Source organism: Ctenopharyngodon idella, chromosome 3, assembly GCF_019924925.1.
Source record: "Ctenopharyngodon idella isolate HZGC_01 chromosome 3, HZGC01, whole genome shotgun sequence".
Classification (NCBI taxonomy): Eukaryota; Metazoa; Chordata; class Actinopteri; order Cypriniformes; family Xenocyprididae; genus Ctenopharyngodon; species Ctenopharyngodon idella.
In genome coordinates this window covers 14,475,101-14,493,909 of record NC_067222.1, presented here as the reverse complement: position 1 = coordinate 14,493,909, position 18,809 = coordinate 14,475,101, and the positions used below count along the sequence as shown (strand labels likewise).

At 36.5% G+C, this 18,809-nt stretch overlaps 1 protein-coding gene across 7 annotated transcripts in view; it reads right to left on the bottom strand.

Annotated features, from left to right (window-relative positions):
• LOC127508049 (uncharacterized) overlaps positions 1–18,809 on the bottom strand; it is a 422,397-nt gene that overhangs the window by 392,356 nt on the left and 11,232 nt on the right. For 2 of the 7 annotated variants that reach the window (XM_051885589.1, XM_051885592.1), the window contains exons 5-7: positions 16,943–17,239; positions 15,770–16,081; positions 13,265–13,561 (exon numbers count right to left, since the gene is read on the bottom strand). In XM_051885589.1, the coding sequence (XP_051741549.1) occupies positions 13,265–13,561; positions 15,770–16,081; positions 16,943–17,239 (906 nt within the window). Of the gene's footprint in view, positions 1–2,476; positions 2,789–13,264; positions 13,562–15,769; positions 16,082–16,942; positions 17,240–18,809 lie in introns of all 7 variants that reach the window. The other 5 variants (XM_051885593.1, XM_051885594.1, XM_051885588.1 and 2 more) reach the window with 4 other exon arrangements.

Here is an 18,809-nt window from a genome sequence, read left to right as displayed (position 1 = left end):
TCTGTCAGTGATTTAACCAGAGAAATATTGTAGAACGAGGTATCATGTTACCATATTCAAATAAAGATTTAAAATAAAATGTTGCCATATTCAAATAAAGATTTTAAAATGTAGGCCAAGTGTCACTAAATAAACTAGTATGTGTTCAGCTAATTTACAGCCTCTCACATGTCTGAATCTCCAGAGATGCAATTAAAGAATTAAAGCGACAAATGATGTTTTATAAACAAAGTTCAGGAGGAGCACGTTCAAACGGTCTATGTAATCGACTCGAGAGTAGTGTTGCTTTTGTCAACAAAAATTATGACTAAATATCGTTGTCAACGAACCTTTATCACGTGACGAAAACGAGACGAGACGCAACGTAAATGCTGGTCATGTGACGATGACTATAATTAAATAATGCAATATTCTTGAGGAATAGGAATGAGACTAAATGTGGTTTACAAAATAAAAACGATGCTAAAATGTCTCTTCATTTTCGTTGACCAAAACAAGACGAGACGAGATGTTATAACGTTATTTCGTCTCGTTTAGTCGCGTAATTATTATTATTTTGCAGTATTTCTGTTTCCTGTGTCTCACTTCAGGGGCTGCATCAGGTCGCACTGCGCAGACGCAGACCAATATGTAGGGAAACATGTAGATTTCACGTGCTCATAACTTCGTGAAAAATGCACAGATCATAGAAAATGCACATCATTATTTAAAGCAGATTCTTACGATTAAACTGAATCCAAAATCAACATAATATATTGCGTTGATCACAAGATATTACTCATGAAATGATTTACACTTGGCTTAAATCATGTCTCTCATCTTTCCGGGATGCAGTGTGTATCCAATGTTCCCGGACCCATCCATGTTCGTTTTCCAACGTGGAATAACACAAAATAGGTACCATCTTAAAGCTTAGAAACTCAGCTTTTTAATGCATCTGACCATTTTGAAAAACTCCTAACGAGTGCTGAGAAGTGCCTCTCCTTGCTACAGTTTTGGAGTTATGAGTCTTTATTTTTGTGTTTGTCGCTCAGAAAAAAAAAAAAAAAAAAAAAACTCTAAAAAGCCTTCAGGTCTTAAAGGGTTAAGAGACTTATCAAGGCATTATAAGGTATTATCTATAAGGTAACAATATAATAAGATAACCTTGTTTGAAATGGGTTTGGCTAAAAGAAAATTTTGGTTTTGTCTATACTACTAGGTACTTATACTATATTGACTGGGTTAAATACAGTTGCATTACTAAAAAGAGACTAAAATACAATTTTTGTTGACTAAAACTAGAATAAATAGTGATGGATAATTCTGACTAAAATAAGACTAAAATGCTCAGACTTTTAGTCGACTGAAACTTGACTAGACTAAAAAGAGTATGAATGTGACTAAAACTAATAAAAACTAAAATGACAGCTTGACACAAAGACTAAAACTAAAATTAAAACAGGTCGCCAAAAACAACACTACTCGAGAGGAGGCATATAATATATACACAGCTGACGTGTGATTGAACACAATGTTTCATTCTCCATCATTCCATACATTTTATCTGTACATGAATGAATCTTTATGTTGTCATCGTAGATTAAAACCTATAAATCATAATATTTATCACATTTATGAAGAAAAAGCTCAGCACTCAAGGCTTTATCACTATTGACTCAATGGTGTTCAGTGTCTTTGGGCGGATTGCTGAGGTGAACATCCGACAACAGCCATTTTAGGATTGTTTGTGATTTGGTCTTAGTGACTCTGGAGTCCTCTTGACTACTCCTAATGTTTCACAGATTTAGGAGCTAGTTTTAGCGCTAAAATGCTTTGTGAAATACTCGTAGAGCAAAAAATTTGGAGTTGTAAATTTAGGACTGACACGCCCATTATTTTTAAGAGTTTCTCCTAAATAGGCAAGTTAGGAGCTACTTTTAGCCTTAAGATGTTCTGTGAATACGACCCCTGAACTCTTAAATGGATGGATTAGAACTGGATGTAATGGATTAGTGTGTCTCACAGCACCATGATGATATTTGTGCTTAAATGGATAGTTCATTCATGTCATTCCAAACCTGTATGACTTTCCTCTGTGAAACAAAAGAATATATTCTGAAAAATGTTTGGGTCCAAACAACATTGGACACCATTACGGAAGGAAAAACACTTTAGTGCTCCATAGAAAGAAAGTCAGTCACACCAGTAACACTGAGTTCATATAAAAGGGTCATTCTTACGACACAACCTGAGGATCTGCACTGCTGACCACTGTGTTGAGATTCTCTCATTAATGTGCATCAGAGAGCTCTCACACAATGAAGATCTTTTGTGAAGAAAGACTTAATTCAAGTTCAAATAATTCAAATTCAATAAAAGTCTTGTGGGTCCGGGACGACATGAGGGCATTTTTGGCTGAACTATCCTTTATGAACGACACAATGTTGATCTAAAATAAATTCATAATTACAATGAAAGTAAATATTGCACTCACCAGAAACAGTAACATTGAATAACTTGAATGAGGATTTGCCATTTCTGATGATCTTTAGTTTGTATTTTCCAGTGTGGCCAGTTTCGATTCTCTTGATGGTGAGATCTCCAGTCTGACGATTCAGATCCACTTTGTCTATAAATCTAACATCACTGTACGCAGACTCTTCTTCACACTTATCTTTTGTGTTTTTAGCTACGGGACGGTTTTCATCTCCAAACATCCAGAATATCTTATCTCCTGTCTGTATTTCAGGATTGACACGTAGAGTCACATCCACCCCCTTCATCACTGGCACTGACTTCACTTCATCTGTCAAAGAAACAGAAAAATACAAACAGAAATCAGAACCAGAAAACCAACAGCAGCAGAAATAAACAGAAGAAACACTGACATATCACACCTGACATACTGTATCACAAACATATCATTTACTCTATTTTTTTTTTTTTTTTTTTTTTATTATGCAAACAGACAATTACAATATTTACAGAAAAGAAATTAAATGCAAAATGCAAAGACCAACAAAACATACATAACAGCCAGTATGATTTGGGTGTGTGTGTGTGTGTGTGTGTGTGTGTGTGTGTGTAACTAAGTGTAACTGGGTGTGGGAGTGGAAATATATGAATAAAGGAGCATGTAGGAAAGTACAACAGACATAACCAGAGTTAAGAAAAAATATATATCAAAGAGGAGGAAACAATGATGAAGATAATAATAGTATCACACGCAAAAAATGAGGAAGGTGACAATAGCAACAGTATTAATAATAATAATAATAATAATAATAACAATAAATATAATAATAATAATAATAATAATAATAATAATAATAATGATAAATCCAATTAATAAGAAATGACAAATAGTAATAATAGTATTAGCAGTAGTAGTAATGATAAATATTAAGAAATATACTCATTTCATCCGGAATGAGGGGGAGGTTAAAGGATCAGGAAGAGGAAAAATAAAGATAACAGTAATAGCAATAATGATAATAATATTAATAATGGTAATATTAATACAGCCATTAATAGTAATGATAATAGTAGTAGTTGCAATGGCAGTGATAATAATAATAGTAGTATTAATAATGGTAATATTGATACAGCTATTAATAATAAGATATTATAAAGCTGCCTCTATTCCCCTCATGGCCATGGCATAGGATAGACCCCCGTCAGTGTCATGTTGCAACGAGCTATCAAGGTGCGGTGCTGCGGGGCCGAGGGTCCCAAGATCCATCCCCATCCCCAGCCGTCCCACACATGCCGCGCTTACCCTGTCTGTGTTTTTTTTTTTTTTTTTTTAATAAATATGGCTGCTTTCATTGTTATACTCATAATATGTTTATGTCAACTAGTGTATAATGCATTAAAAAAGCATGGCGTGCAGCATGGAACCAGCCCAGTGCAAAGCCCAGGCCGCCACGCCCACGCCACACTTACCCTTTGTGTGTGCATTTTTTTTTTTTTCTTTTTTTCCCCTTTTTTTTTTTTCTTCTTTTCTTTCTCCTTTTCCCTTTCCTGCTTTAAACTTATTTTATGTTCCAAATGAATGTGTGTGTGCACCTCATCTAATATGTGAAGCATTAAAACAGCGAGACAAGTGCTGAGCCAGCCAGAGACAAGAAATCCCAGGTGAAAGTACAAGCTGGAGGGCGAAAGCCCAAGGCCCCCGGCCCCACATCACACCCACCCACACCTAATCAAAACCGCACATGTCAGAGACTAGTATGCCACAGCCAACCAGGGTCCAGAAACAGCAAAAAAAAAAAAAAAAAAAAAGGAGAGAGAGAGAGATTTAAATGTTATCTTATAAGTATTTTATTTATATTTGATATTAGTCGGTGTTGCTACCTCTTCCTGACCCCCCTCCCCCCAATCATGTGTGAATATTGATGGTGTACCATTGAGGATGGCTTCAGACAAAGAAGGTCAATGGATTCATGACTGTAGGAAGTTAAAGAGAGATGACCAAGAAGGGTGTAATTCTGATGTATTATTTTGAGTGGAGGTAGACAAGTTTTCCATGGAGATGTACTCTATTAGTAAATTTTTCCAAGTTGTAATGTGTATGGTGTTCCTTGATTTCCAGTTCATGAGGATAGTTTTCTTGGCGATAGTTAGAGCCACTAGGAGTAATTGACTGTTTGTACTGTTTAAATTGATTATGGATATGTCACCTAATATACAGAGGGAGGGAGACAGCGGGATGTGACATCCCATAAGGTTGGATAGTGAGTCAGTAACGTTTTCCCAGAATTTTTTAACTGAGGTGCAATCCCAAATAACGTGTAAATAGGTGTCTGGAGTGTTTTGTGTGCAATGTGAGCATGTTTCTGAAGAAAAACCCATTTTAAATAATTTCCGTCCAGTTAGGTGAAATCTATGAAGTACTTTATACTGTATAAGTTGTAAGTTGGCGTTTTTTGTCATGAAGTAGATATTTTTACAGATTTGTGTCCAGAAAGCGGCATTGGGAGCAATGGATAAGTCTGATTCCCATTTTGCATTGGGTAGGCTTAATGTATTGTCTGATTTGGATATTATTTTATATATTTTGGAGAGTAGTTTTTTTGGGGAGGTTATATTAATTAGCTCTGAGATTGGAGGGGGAAGGTCTAGATTAATTGTCTGAGTGTCGATTTTTGATTGAATAGATGATTTGATTTGTAAATATTCCAAAAAACAATTACTCCCAATGCTGTATTTCTGGACCAAGTGGGAAAATGGTGCCAAGTTGTTATTAAGCAGGATGTGTTGAAGTTGTGTGATGCCCTTATCTACCCATGTGCGTAAGTTGAGTGGCTTCTTGTTAACCATAAAATCTGGGTTATTCCAGATTGGGGTGTATTTAGATGGTGCAAGAGGGGTGTTCGTGATTTGATGAAATTTCCACCAGGCTGTCAGAGCTGCGGCTATTGTCGGTGTTTTAAAACAGTGATGCTTTTTGATTGTCTGATTATAGAAAGGTAATTCTGAAATGTTAATGTCTTTACAAATTGACTGTTCAACATCTTGCCATGTGCTTTCTGATGGGTTTGGGTGAATCCATTTGTATATATTTTGGAGCTGATTGGCCAAAAAGTAGTGGTAGAAATGTGGTGCTTCCAGTCCTCCTTGTGTTTTTGGTTTCTGTAGTGTAGTTAATTTAATTCTTGGGGTCTTATTTTTCCAATAGAATTTAGTGACGATTGAATCTAGTGATTTAAACCAGGTGAGGGTGGGTAGTGCTGGAGTCATTGTAAATAAATAGTTTAATTTAGGGAGTATAGTCATTTTAATTACTGATATTCTGCCCATAATGGATAGTGGTAAATTCATCCAGCGATGAAGGTCATCATTTATTGTTTTAAGTAATGGAGTAAAGTTGAGTCCAAATAGCTCTGACAGCCTGGGGGAAACATTAATACCCAAGTATGTGATATAGTTGGTGCACAAAGGAATAGGTGGTGTCTGGGATGTCACATCCAAGCTGTTGGAATGTAATGAGAGTATGGCAGATTTACTCCAGTTGATCGAGTATTCAGAGATATTTGAGAATGAATCAATGAGTTTAATCGTTTCTTGTAATGATGATGGTGGGTCTTGTAAATATAGTAATATATCATCAGCGTAAAGACTAATTTTGTGGTGCATGTTTAGTGTTTGAATTCCTTTAATGTAGCTGTTTTGACGGATAGCTGCTGCTAGTGGCTCAATGAAAATGGTGAATAATGAAGGGGAGAGTGGGCATCCTTGTCTAGTCCCCCGTTGCAGTGTGAAGATATGTGATGTTAGTCCATTGGTGATGACAGTGGCTGAAGGTGATGTATACAGAATTTTGATCCAATTAATGAATGACTCCCCAAAACCAAACCTCTCTAATGTGGAAAACAGGAATTTCCAATTGACCCTATCAAAAGCTTTTTCTGCATCGAGAGTAACTATGATGGTTTTGGTTTTCTGAGTTGATGAATAATGCATTAAGTTAAAAAGTCTGCGTGTGTTGTTGGATGAAAGTCTACCTTTGATGAAACCGGTTTGATCTGGATGGATTATAAATGGTGTGACTTTTTCTATTCTATGTGCTAGTGCTTTGGCTATGATTTTAATGTCTACATTGATTAGGGAAATCGGACGATAACTTGACGGTAATGTTGGGTCTTTATTTGGTTTAAGAAGGAGTGAAACTGTGGCTGTGTTCATATTATCTGGGAGTTTTGATTTTTGTTTTGATTCAGTAATCATACGGATGAAGAGTGGTGATAAAATGGACCAAAAGTGTTTGTAGAACTCAGCAGGGAATCCGTCGGGGCCTGGTGCTTTATTGTTTGGCATGAGTTTGAGGGCATTAAAAAGTTCATGTTCTGATAAGGGAGATTCCAGAGTATTTATTTGATGTTTACTGAGTTGAGGTAAGTTGATATTGTTGAGAAATGAGTCAATGTCTTTCTGATCTGGGTCTTTATTGGAGGAATATAATTTACTGTAAAAATTTTGAAAGATTTGATTTATTTCTTCTGGTTAGTTGGTGGATTTCCCTGCTGTGTCTGTAATCAGTGGTATTGTAGCTTTTTCCTTATTTTGTTTGATTTGATTTGCCAAATATTTACTAGATTTGTTACTATGATGAAAGTTTTCTTGTCTTAGCCTATGAATTAGGAATTGTGTATGTTTATTGATTAAATCATTCAATTTGAGTTTATATTTTCTTAATGAATCCTGTGTTTCTTCTGTTGGGTTATTTATGTTAATGTCTTCTAGTTGTTTAATTTTTTGTTCCAATTCTACTTGTTGATCCTTTTCTTTCCTTTTTTTGTAAACGGAGAATGAAATTATTTTTCCTCTTAGTACGGCTTTCCCTGTTTCCCACGGAAGAGATGGAGATGTTTCCGGGGAGTCATTCATCTCTAGAAAGCATGCCCACTCTCTTTTAAAATTACTGTCAAAATCATGGTCTTTCAGAAGAGATGTGTTAAATCGCCATCTGGTAGTGGGTTTATGTTTACTAGTTGTGTTCCATTTTAATGTTACCGGGGCATGATCACTAATGACTATTGGATGGATCTTCAATTCAGAAATATTTGATATGATAGAATTACTGGTGAGAAAGAAGTCAATGCGGGAATATGAGTGGTGTACTGGTGAGAAAAATGAGTATTCTTTACTGTTAGGATGCTGTAGACGCCAACTATCGCCAAGACCAAAATCACTCATGAACTGTTTTATGGTTTCTGCAGATTTCCAAATGCGTTTATTGCCTAAACTATTACATCTATCTATTGTTGGATCTAGAACTGTATTGAAATCACCTGCGATTATGACTGGACAATTAGAAAAATTTGAAATTGAGGAGAAAAAGGTCTGGAAAAAGGATGAGTCATCTGTGTTTGGGCCATATAAGTTGCCAATTGTGACTGGGCTATTATTAATGGAGATGTTTATGATAATGAAACGTCCTTCAAGGTCTGTAATGGTGGTATTATGAACAAAAGAGATTTTTTTATTTATTAGAATGCATACTCCTCTTTGTTTTGTGTTGTAGTGAGCAGAGAATAAATGACTGTAATTTGATGATTTAATTTTGTTATAATCTGATTCTGATAAATGCGTTTCTTGCAGGAGACATATGTCGGCTTGTAGTTTATTTAAATGACTAAAAACTTTGACCTTCTTTGTCTGAGAACCAAATCCACGAATGTTCCAGGTTACAAAGGTGATAGATGACATGTTTTAGTGAAAAATAGACAAATGTACATTAATGTGTGGGCCTGTTAGTACTGTATATGTATACATGTGAGTGTATGTACTCGAGTGGGTGTAGTAATGTATATGTGTGTGTGCATAACAATGCAATGTTGTTGGCAGACTAACAAAAATACAGAAACACAACTGACAGAGTATATACAGCAGAACAGCAACAACAAAACAGAAACCATTAAATACAAACATATGGTGGAACATGGGAAGGGGGACACGAGACCTAGGTGCAAAAGTAGGAGCACATCTAATAGATTAACGAAACAAAGAAAGAAGTGAGTGTGTTTAGTTCAGTTTATGATTATGGCAGTTATTGACTCAGGAATAGAAGTGAAGTGTTCAGAAAAGCCAGGGAGTAATGTCCTTATCGCGATATAGTTGTCCATCTATGTATAATTTGTCCACTGTAATGATTGCCTTTTTTCCTTCATTTATTTTTTTGTTTTCGGATTGGAAAGAGTTGTTTCCAGCGTTCGAGAATGTCCTTTGGATATGGTTCATTGAGTCCATAGTTTGTGCCTTTGAGTTGTCTGCCTTGCCTCTGAACCAGTTCTTTGTGTTTATATTGTTCGAATTTTGCGATGATCGCTCGTGGTCGGTTGTTGTTGTTTTTGGATCTGATACGGTGAACACGGTGAAAGGTGATGCTCTGTACTGTTTCCGCTGGTAATTTGAGTTGTTTTATCATGAAGTCCTTGACTGATTTTTCGGGGTCGTCTGGAGTTTGTTCCGGGATGCCTGTAAAAACTAAATTGTCCCTCATGCTGCGCGATTGCAAGTCCAAAATGTTTTCTTTCATGGTTTTATTTTCGGCGACAACGGAAGTGAGTTGAATGGTAAGTGCTTGAACGGAGTCCTTTAAAAAGTTATTTTCTTTAGTGAGAGTGTCTATCTGTTCCTGGCTGAATTCTAAGCTGTGCCGCAATTCCTGGAATTCCTTGTGTATGACTTCTATAAGTGCAATCCTTGTATCAAGTCCGGTGAGTTTATTTTCAATTGAGAGCAAGATGTCGCTTACCTCGGTGCAGCACGGCGGTTTGGGTGATGTGGATGGTGTTGTACTTGGGCTGAAAGGTGAATCGGGACGAGGTCTCTTGGAGTTTGGAGTGGGGTTACCTTTACTTTTTTTGTTGTGATCTGGTTTGTCCCTGTTCATGGTGCAGCAGAATGTGTTGTAGTGCGCGTCGATATATTCTTCGAGATGATCCAGGTTGTATAATATTATAATCCAGTTTTGAAACGGAGAAAAAAGACGAAATGAGAGAAGTGTGGAATGGGGGGGGGGAATCGAGAGAAAAAAACAAAACAAAACGAAATTTTGTAGGTATTTCAGTTGGAGTTGTTTTTACCTGTCTTTACCATTTACTCTATTTTAAGTTGAAAAGAGCTCAACTTCTTATTGTAGAAATCTGAATGTAAGTATAAATCTCTACACCTCATGTGTGTTTCACTGATGAAACTGTGTTGAACTCCAGTCTGTGTTTCTAAGAGTAAAAATCCACTCAAATGACATGAAATATGAGTGTGTTGAATTGAGTTTGTGTGAAGAAACGGTTGTGAATGTTTGATTTGTGATCAGATAATGACTGTACTGCAGTTCAATAATGATCAGGAATAATGAGGAGGATTGTGACTGATAAAGTTGATCAAACAATCCTGCAGACAGAAGCAACACAGTCTGTGTGAAGAACAGTTTCAGAACAGACAACAGCATATGAAAGAAGACTGTCTGAAGCTGCTTCATTGAGGAACCAGATCTGTCTAAAACACCAGAAACCAGGACTGACAAAACAAGACAAAAATAAGAAACTTGGCTAAATGAATAAATTATTATTGAATGCAAATTAATCTTTAACTGCCTGTATTTACAGTTGACTTCAGTTGACCTTTTTGTGCTTTAAGGCTTTGATAAAATAGTTAGAGACACATTTTAATGATTTAACTCTGTACATTAATCCCACTAGAAGGTCTTGTTCCTGACATAACAGTGTGTTGATTTCTACATCAGTATATATCTGCTATGGCAGCAGTGCAGTGATATGATGAACAGGTCAGAGTTTCTCCATCATTAATATAACACAACTGGAACACTTTTATAATCATATTTTGACACAAGGTCTGTCATTAGGGTGTCTACAGATATGAACAAGATAAATTTAAGACTTTTTAAGACCTTTTTAATACCTTTTTAATAATATTCATTTTTAATGAAATGTATGATATATATTATATATATATATATATATATATATATATATATATATATATATATATATATATATATACACACACACACACACACACACACACACACACAGGTGCTGGTCATATAATTAGAATATCATCAAAAAGTTGATTTATTTCACTAATTCCATTCAAAAAGTGAAACTTGTATATTATATTCATTCATTACACACAGACTGATATATTTCAAATGTTTATTTCTTTTAATTTTGATTATTATAACTGACAACTAAGGAAAATCCCAAATTCAGTATCTCAGAAAATTAGAATATTACTTAAGACCAATACAAAGAAAGGATTTTTAGAAATGTTGGCCAACTGAAAAGTATGAACATGAAAAATATGAGCATGTACAGCACTCAATACTTAGTTGGGGCTCCTTTTGCCTGATTTACTGCAGCAATGCAGCGTGGCATGGAGTCGATCAGTCTGTGGCACTGCTCAGGTGTTATAAGAGCCCAGGTTGCTCTGATAGTGGCCTTCAGCTCATCTGCATTGTTGGGTCTGGCATATCGCATCTTCCTCTTCACAATACCCCATAGATTTTCTATGGGGTTAAGGTTAGGCGAGTTTGCTGGCCAATTAAGAACAGGGATACCATGGTCCTTAAACCAGGTACTAGTAGCTTTGGCACTGTGTGCAGGTGCCAAGTCCTGTTGGAAAATGAAATCTGCATCTCCATAAAGTTGGTCAGCAGCAGGAAGCATGAAGTGCTCTAAAACTTCCTGGTATTCGGCTGCGTTGACCTTGGACCTCAGAAAACACAGTGGACCAACACCAGCAGATGACATGGCACCCCAAACCATCACTGACTGTGGAAACTTTACACTGGACCTCAAGCAACGTGGATTGTGTGCTTCTCCTCTCTTCCTCCAGACACTGGGACCCTGATTTCCAAAGGAAATGCTAAATTTACTTTCATCAGAGAACATAACTTTGGACCACTCAGCAGCAGTCCAGTCCTTTTTGTCTTTAGCCCAGGCGAGACGCTTCTGACGCTGTCTGTTGTTCAAGAGTGGCTTGACACAAGAAATGCGACAGCTGAAACCCATGTCTTGCGTACGTCTGTGCGTAGTGGTTCTTGAAGCACTGACTCCAGCTGCAGTCCACTCTTTGTGAATCTCCCCCACATTTTTGAATGGGTTTTGTTTCACAATCCTCTCCAGGGTGCGGTTATCCCTATTGCTTGTACACTTTTTTCTACCACATCTTTTCCTTCCCTTCGCCTCTCTATTAATGTGCTTGAACACAGAGCTCTGTGAACAGCCAGCCTCTTTTGCAATGACCTTTTGTGTCTTGCCCTCCTTGTGCAAGGTGTCAATGGTCGTCTTTTGGACAACTGTCAAGTCAGCAGTCTTCCCCATGATTGTGTAGCCTACAGAACTAGACTGAGAGACCATTTAAAGGCCTTTGCAGGTGTTTTGAGTTAATTAGCTGATTAGAGTGTGGCACCAGGTGTCTTCAATATTGAACCTTTTCACAATATTCTAATTTTCTGAGATACTGAATTTGGGATTTTCCTTATTTGTCAGTTATAATCATCAAAATTAAAAGAAATAAACATTTGAAATATATCAGTCTGTGTGTAATGAATGAATATAATATGCAACTTTCACTTTTTGAATGGAATTAGTGAAATAAATCAACTTTTTGATGATATTCTAATTATATGACCAGCACCTGTATATATATATATAGACAGTTCAATGAACAGTTACAATTTATTTGAAATGATATTACATGTATTTATCAAATATATTACATTTATTAAAGCATTTAATTGAAATATTTTGTAACATTTTAGTCTTCACTCACTTTTCATCACTTTAATGTATGATGAATTAAAGTAGTTTTAAATCTTTAAAGTTTTTTAAATCTTACCACAAATGTTTGAATTGTATCGTTTCCACAAAAATGTTAAGCAGCAAAAACTGCATTTTAACATTGACAATATAAATAGTGAATGTTTCTTGAGCAGCAAATCAGCATTTCTGAAGGATCACGTGACACTGAAACTTCTTTGTAAACAACAACAGAATTATAAACGATTCTAATGATGAATGTTGCGTTCCCAAATGCAAATTAAAGCGTCACAATCAAAGTAGCATTTACAGTGAATAGAAAATGAAAACACAGCAAGCCTGCGGCGCGTCAGACTATTATTTATATAATTACATCACAACCGGTGCGAATTTTATTTAAATTCCCACCAGCGTTCATAAAAAGTTACCGAACGAGTAACACGTTTCAGCGCTGATTCTACTCGCATTTAGCGCGTTGAACCATTTGAACTCTTTGTCGCGTCTAAAAACGCATGGAAAACGCGTCGGCGCCGCTTTCTCCTTTCCAAAGCGCTCGGGCGCTGCGGTGGCGTCTGCCGTTACTAAGCAACCATGAGCTGCGCTCTCCGTGTTTCAGCAAAGGATATATGGATTTCCAGCACCGAAAATCACTTGCAGTAGCTCTGCCACAGCAGATTTATTTAAATGTGTATCCGTGTACAGCTCTGATCAGATGTTCCTACATCTTTGCTGACTTTTGTCCTGCAGATGGCGCCGCGCGAGAATAAAGAAATCTGTCAGTCATTGGGTCTGTCAGACTCGCCACTCAGACTACAGACATTTTTGCGGTAATGCGACGAAAAATATTTAAGACCTATCGAATCTGAATTTAAGACATTTTAAGACGTTTTAAGGCCTTTTATTAGGAAAAATATATTTAAGACTTTTTAAGGACCCGTGGCCACCCTGGTCATATACACTGCTGCTGTTTCACTGAAAGACTTTGTGTTACTCACCAAAGACGATAATCCTGAAGAGTCTGAATGTTGAATAATAACTGGTCTTGATCTCTAGTTTATATAATCCAGAGTGTTCAGGTCTGGATCGGTGAATGATGAGAGATCCAGTCAGAGGGTCCAGCTTCATTTGTCCTCTGAATTCATCAGACCATTGAGGTTTCCAACAGTTCTCTCCAGTCATTTTAACTATGAGTTTCTCTTCAAACTTCCACTGTATTTTAACATCCTTCTGTATTTCAGTATAATAGTTCAGAATGACAGGACGTTCCTTCAGCGCTGATTCATTCACTTGTCCTGCAGCAGCACAGAAACAGAGAAATAGAGATCAGAAATTAGAAACAGAAAACTAACAACATCAGACAACAAAGCATTACTGATCAATTGTTCAACATCTCAAATGTTTCATTTACTCAGTTTATGAATATCAGTAATGAACTCCGCTTTCTCTGATTCTACCATGTTACGTGTTAAGATTGTTGTCCCCTCCCCTTTTGTTATTTGTTATTGGTTTCTTCCTGTTTTTCCGCTCTCTGCTGTCTCTCTCTGTTCTAGGTGCTGTGATTGGTCAAGTAATCTGTCCATCATGATGAGTCATCTCATAGAACATCCGATCATTAACGGGTTCAGGATAAAAGACGCCGTGGAGAACGGAAGGGGAGGGAGCTTGGAGTGTTCGTTGGCTGTGCCATTGTTTCATGCTGCTGTTTAGTGGTGGTTCGCTTGCTTGCTTGTTTGATTGTTATGGAGTTTGATACCGAGAACGTCTTACCTGAACTAAAACTTCCTCAGCCCGGAGTTAAAGAAAAGGAAAGTATGTCACGTGACTTACATCTTACACACACGCAGGATTGACTCTGTTTAGACACATTAGGGAAGGAGCGGGCGCAACCTTGTGTAAGTTTTGTTCTGGTAGTTAGTGAAGCTTTAGTTATGGCGTGAACGCCGAAGATTCCTTTATTTTCTGGTTTTGTTTTCAGTTAGTTTAGAGGGCGGGAATTAGTTAGTGAATGTTTTGGTTTTGTTTTTTTGTTTATTTAGCGCCGCTCATTTTCTTTCTCTCTGTGGCTTGCTTTAATTTATTATAATTTCTTTTCTTTGTATATAGCTGTAAGTAGGGATTTTTGGTTGGTGTTTTCTTTTGTGTAAACTTATTCTTTTGGTGAATAAAGCGAACCACTTTTTGTCATGTTGATTGTCCGTGTGTCACTCACCCACAGTACTCCCCAGAGACCAAGATTATAGGTTGTGTTTAAATTTTATTATGTGCGTCTTCCTCATACCTCTATGCCACCAGGGGACGTAACATACCATATTATAGAAATCTACATGAAGATATAAATGAATTAAATGAGTCGACCTCAAATCTAATGTGTGTTTTGACCATCAGAACAGCCTGAAATCCACACAACAAACATCAGACTACAGATTTTGTTGAGCTTGACTATTTAAAGATCCTCTTCTAAACTAAAAGGAGCAAATACAGAAAAAAAAGGGTGAAAATAGTCTGAATTCACCTCAAACAATAATTTGCTCAAAGAGCATCTGACATGTTCCTCTGCTCATTCCAAAATGCCAGAAAAACTTTCATTGTCGATCACAAGACAGATAACAAGCAAACATCAGCCTGTTTCACACTAGACGAGTAAGTGAAGCGTATAAAAGCTTGCAGGAACAGGATGTGAGTGAGTTAAATCATCAGAGAAGTCCTGCATTTCCCTCAACATGTTCCTAGTCAGGGTGTGAATTACTCACTGAAAAGAAACCTTTTGTCCATTGCTAATTTTAGTTCATGTTAGTTCCTAATGATGCTACATAACTTCATTTTAATAGCCTATAAAAATTGCCATTTGAGCATATTTACATAAGTCGAAATTGTAAAAGACTTTAAAAGTATTGTTAGTTCAAGTTAACTAAAATTTAAGTCCTAAATTTAGGACTGACATGAGATGTTTTTTTGAATATGACCCCTGAACTGTAGTTGATTCTCTGAGAAGTCAAAGTAAATTGTTGACACGAGAGATCTAATTACCATTAGAAATTGAATGAACAAATGTGTTTAAAGAGAATCATTAGCAGCATGTTTTGCTAGCTTTCTACATAAAGTGGACAGCCATTTTCAGCTCTCTCCAGAGATGTGGGTTCAAGTCTTGGCTCTGGTGGGTCACTGAAAGACTTGGACAGGTTTTCATGTGTCTATACGGTGAACTGCTCATTAGATTAGGAGACTGTGCACAACAATTTTAGTCCATGTGCAATAAAACAGTGAGGAAAACTGAAGCAGTCCACAGAAAGCAGATACTGATCTGTTTATCCTAAAAGTGTAAGAGCTTTATTTGCTGAAGGTGAGTTGAGGAGATCGTCTTGTGAATTTGGAACGACATGATGGAGAGTGATTGAATGATGAATGAACTTACATTTTTGGCTGAACTATCCTTTATGAACGACACAATGTTGATCTAAAATAAAAATCATAATTACAATGAAAGTAAATATTTCACTCACCAGAAACAGTAACTCTGAATAACTTGAATGAGGTTTTGCCATTTCTGATGATCTTTAGTTTGTATTCTCCAGTGTGGAAAGTTTCGATTGTCTTGATGGTGAGATCTCCAGTCTGAGGATTCAGATCCACTTTGTCTTTAAATCTAACATCACTGTACTCAGACTCTTCTTCACACTTATCTTTTGTGTTTTTAGCTACAAGATGGCTGTCATCTCCAAACATCCAGAATATCTTATCTCCTTTCTGTATTTCAGGATTGACACGTAGAGTCACATCCGCCCCCTTCATCACTGACACTGACTTCTCTTCATCTGTCAAAGAAACAGAGAAAAATACAAACAGAAATCAGAACCAGAAAACCAACAGCAGCAGAAATAAACAGAAGAAACACTGACATATCACACCTGACATACTGGATCACAAACATATCATTTACTCTATTTAAGCTGAAAAGAGCTCAACTTCTCATTGTAGAAATCTGAATGTAAGTATAAATCTCTACACCTCATGTGTGTTTCACTGATGAAACTGTGTTGAACTCCAGTCTGTGTTTCTAAGAGTAAAAATCCACTCAAATGACATGAAATAAGAGTGTGTGGAATTGAGTTTGTGTGAAGAAACGGTTCTGAATGTTTGATTTGTGATCAGATAATGACTGTACTGCAGTTCAATAATGATCAGGAATAATGAGGAGGATTGTGACTGATAAAGTTGATCAAACAATCCTGCAGACAGAAGCAACACAGTCTGTGTGAAGAACAGTTTCAGAACAGACAACAGCATATGAAAGAAGACTGTCTGAAGCTGCTTCATTGAGGAACCAGATCTGTCTAAAACACCAGAAACCAGAAATTAATCTGCAACTGCCTGTATTTACAGTTGACTTCATGAAAAAAAAAGTCTTATAGCTTTTATAAAATAGTTACAGACACATTTTAATGATTTAACTCTGTACATTAATTCCACTAGAAGGTCTTGTTCCTGACATATCAGTGTGTTGATTTCTACATCAGTATATATCTGCTATGGCAGCAGTGCAGTGATATGATGAACAGGTCAGAGTTTCTCCATCATTAATATAACACAACTGGAACACTTTTATAATCATATTTTGACACAAGGTCTGTCATATACACTGCTGCTGTTTCACTGAAAGACTTTGTGTTACTCACCAAAGACCATAATCCTGAAGAGTCTGAATGTTGAATAAGCACTGGTCTTGATCTCTAGTTTATATAATCCAGAGTGTTCAGGTCTGGTTTGTTGAATGAAGAGAGATCCAGTCTGAGGGTCCAGCGTCATTTGGTCTCTGAATTCATCAGACCATTGAGGTTTCTCACGGTTCTCTCCAGTCATTTCAGCTATGAGTTTCTCTTCAAACTTCCACTGTATTTTATCATCCTTCTGTATTTCAGTATCATAGTTCAGAGTGACAGGACGTCCCTTCAGCACTGATTTATTCACTTGTCCTGCAGCAGCACAGAAACGGAGAAATATAGATCAGAAATCAGAACCAGAAAACTAACAACATCAGAAATGTGCAAAATCAACACTGATCATTTGCTCTACATCTGTCACCTGCTCTGTCATTGGTCAGTAAACCACTCACACAAAACTCCACTGACACTCAAACCACAAGAACATGTGAGTAGCCAAATAAATTTTACAATAAATATTTGGATTATCTGATAGCTCAGGAATATTCAAATATTGACCAAAAATCACCCAATTTGCAGCGTCACAGTGTGTCAATGGACATGATTTGTTTTAGGCTATCTGTTTATTAATGGTTACTTTGGACATTATCTATATTGTTTATGGCATGTTCAGGCAAGATAAACGATTTATAGAAACTGTTAGATAGGTGTGTCGACTGCTCACCGTGCCGACAGGTAACTGACATACAGTGGAGCTCAAATGTTAACATACCCCTTGCAGAATATGCAAAAATGTTAATCGTTTTAACATCATGAAAATTGCATGTTTTTTTATTTAGTACTTAATAAACTATTTCACATAACGGATGTTTACATAAAGTCCACAAGACGAAAAAAAAGAAAAAAGAAGAATTTATAAAAATGATCCAGTTCAAAACATGTCAGATTTTGTTGCTGATTTGAAATATATTATTTAATTGTGAGTTCACCAAGCAGTTTTTGAGATTTCAGGATAGGACCTGGTCTTGGATGCCTGAAATAGCTGCTCTGAGGTGCTACAAATATGGCCGCCAAGTGAACAGAATTTCCTAGAAAGGTACTTTGTTGTGACTCACAAGCTGTTTGAGACTGAGAAGCGTCTTGTGCGCTCCATGGGAAGTCCGGTTCTTTTCCGCTAACCGGTTCTTTCGGACAGTTCATTTCAATGAACCAGTTCCAAAAAACGGTTAACCGAAACGAACGAATAAATGAACCGGTACAAAAAAAAAAAAAAAAACACCGGTTATCTTACATCATCACGTAATGACGTCATTACATGTGAATGAAAATACACTCAAACACATTCAAATAAAGTGATTTGTAATCATAACTTCAGTTAAATAATAATCGTCATAATCTTGAATAAGTTTCTCACATTTCTGTTTTGCAAAAGCATTAAGTATAGTAAGTGTGCTGAGCTGAGAACTGCTGCAACCTGAATGCAGTCGACAAAACTAAAAAAGTCGAAGCATGTAGCCTATATGTTTAACAGCATACGTTTATACGGTTTTGATTATAAACATTTTAAACACCACAGCAAAAGTTACGTCAAGATTTATTTCAACTTAAAAATGAAATAAGCTGTTCCTGAAAATTTAATGCATTATTGATAAAACAAATATTTGGTTTGACAGTTTTACAATCCATTCATTGTGTTTCCAATCTTTACAGTAATACGACAGTAACTGTGTGACATGTTTCCAACATGTTATATTTTGTTACACTTTCTGATCAAAAAAAAAAAAAAAATGCATTTCACCTTTCTGAAGAAATTACACGCATACTCAGCTCATCGGTTCTCAGTATGTCGAACATGTCTGAAAGAAGCAGCTCTCAGTTCTGT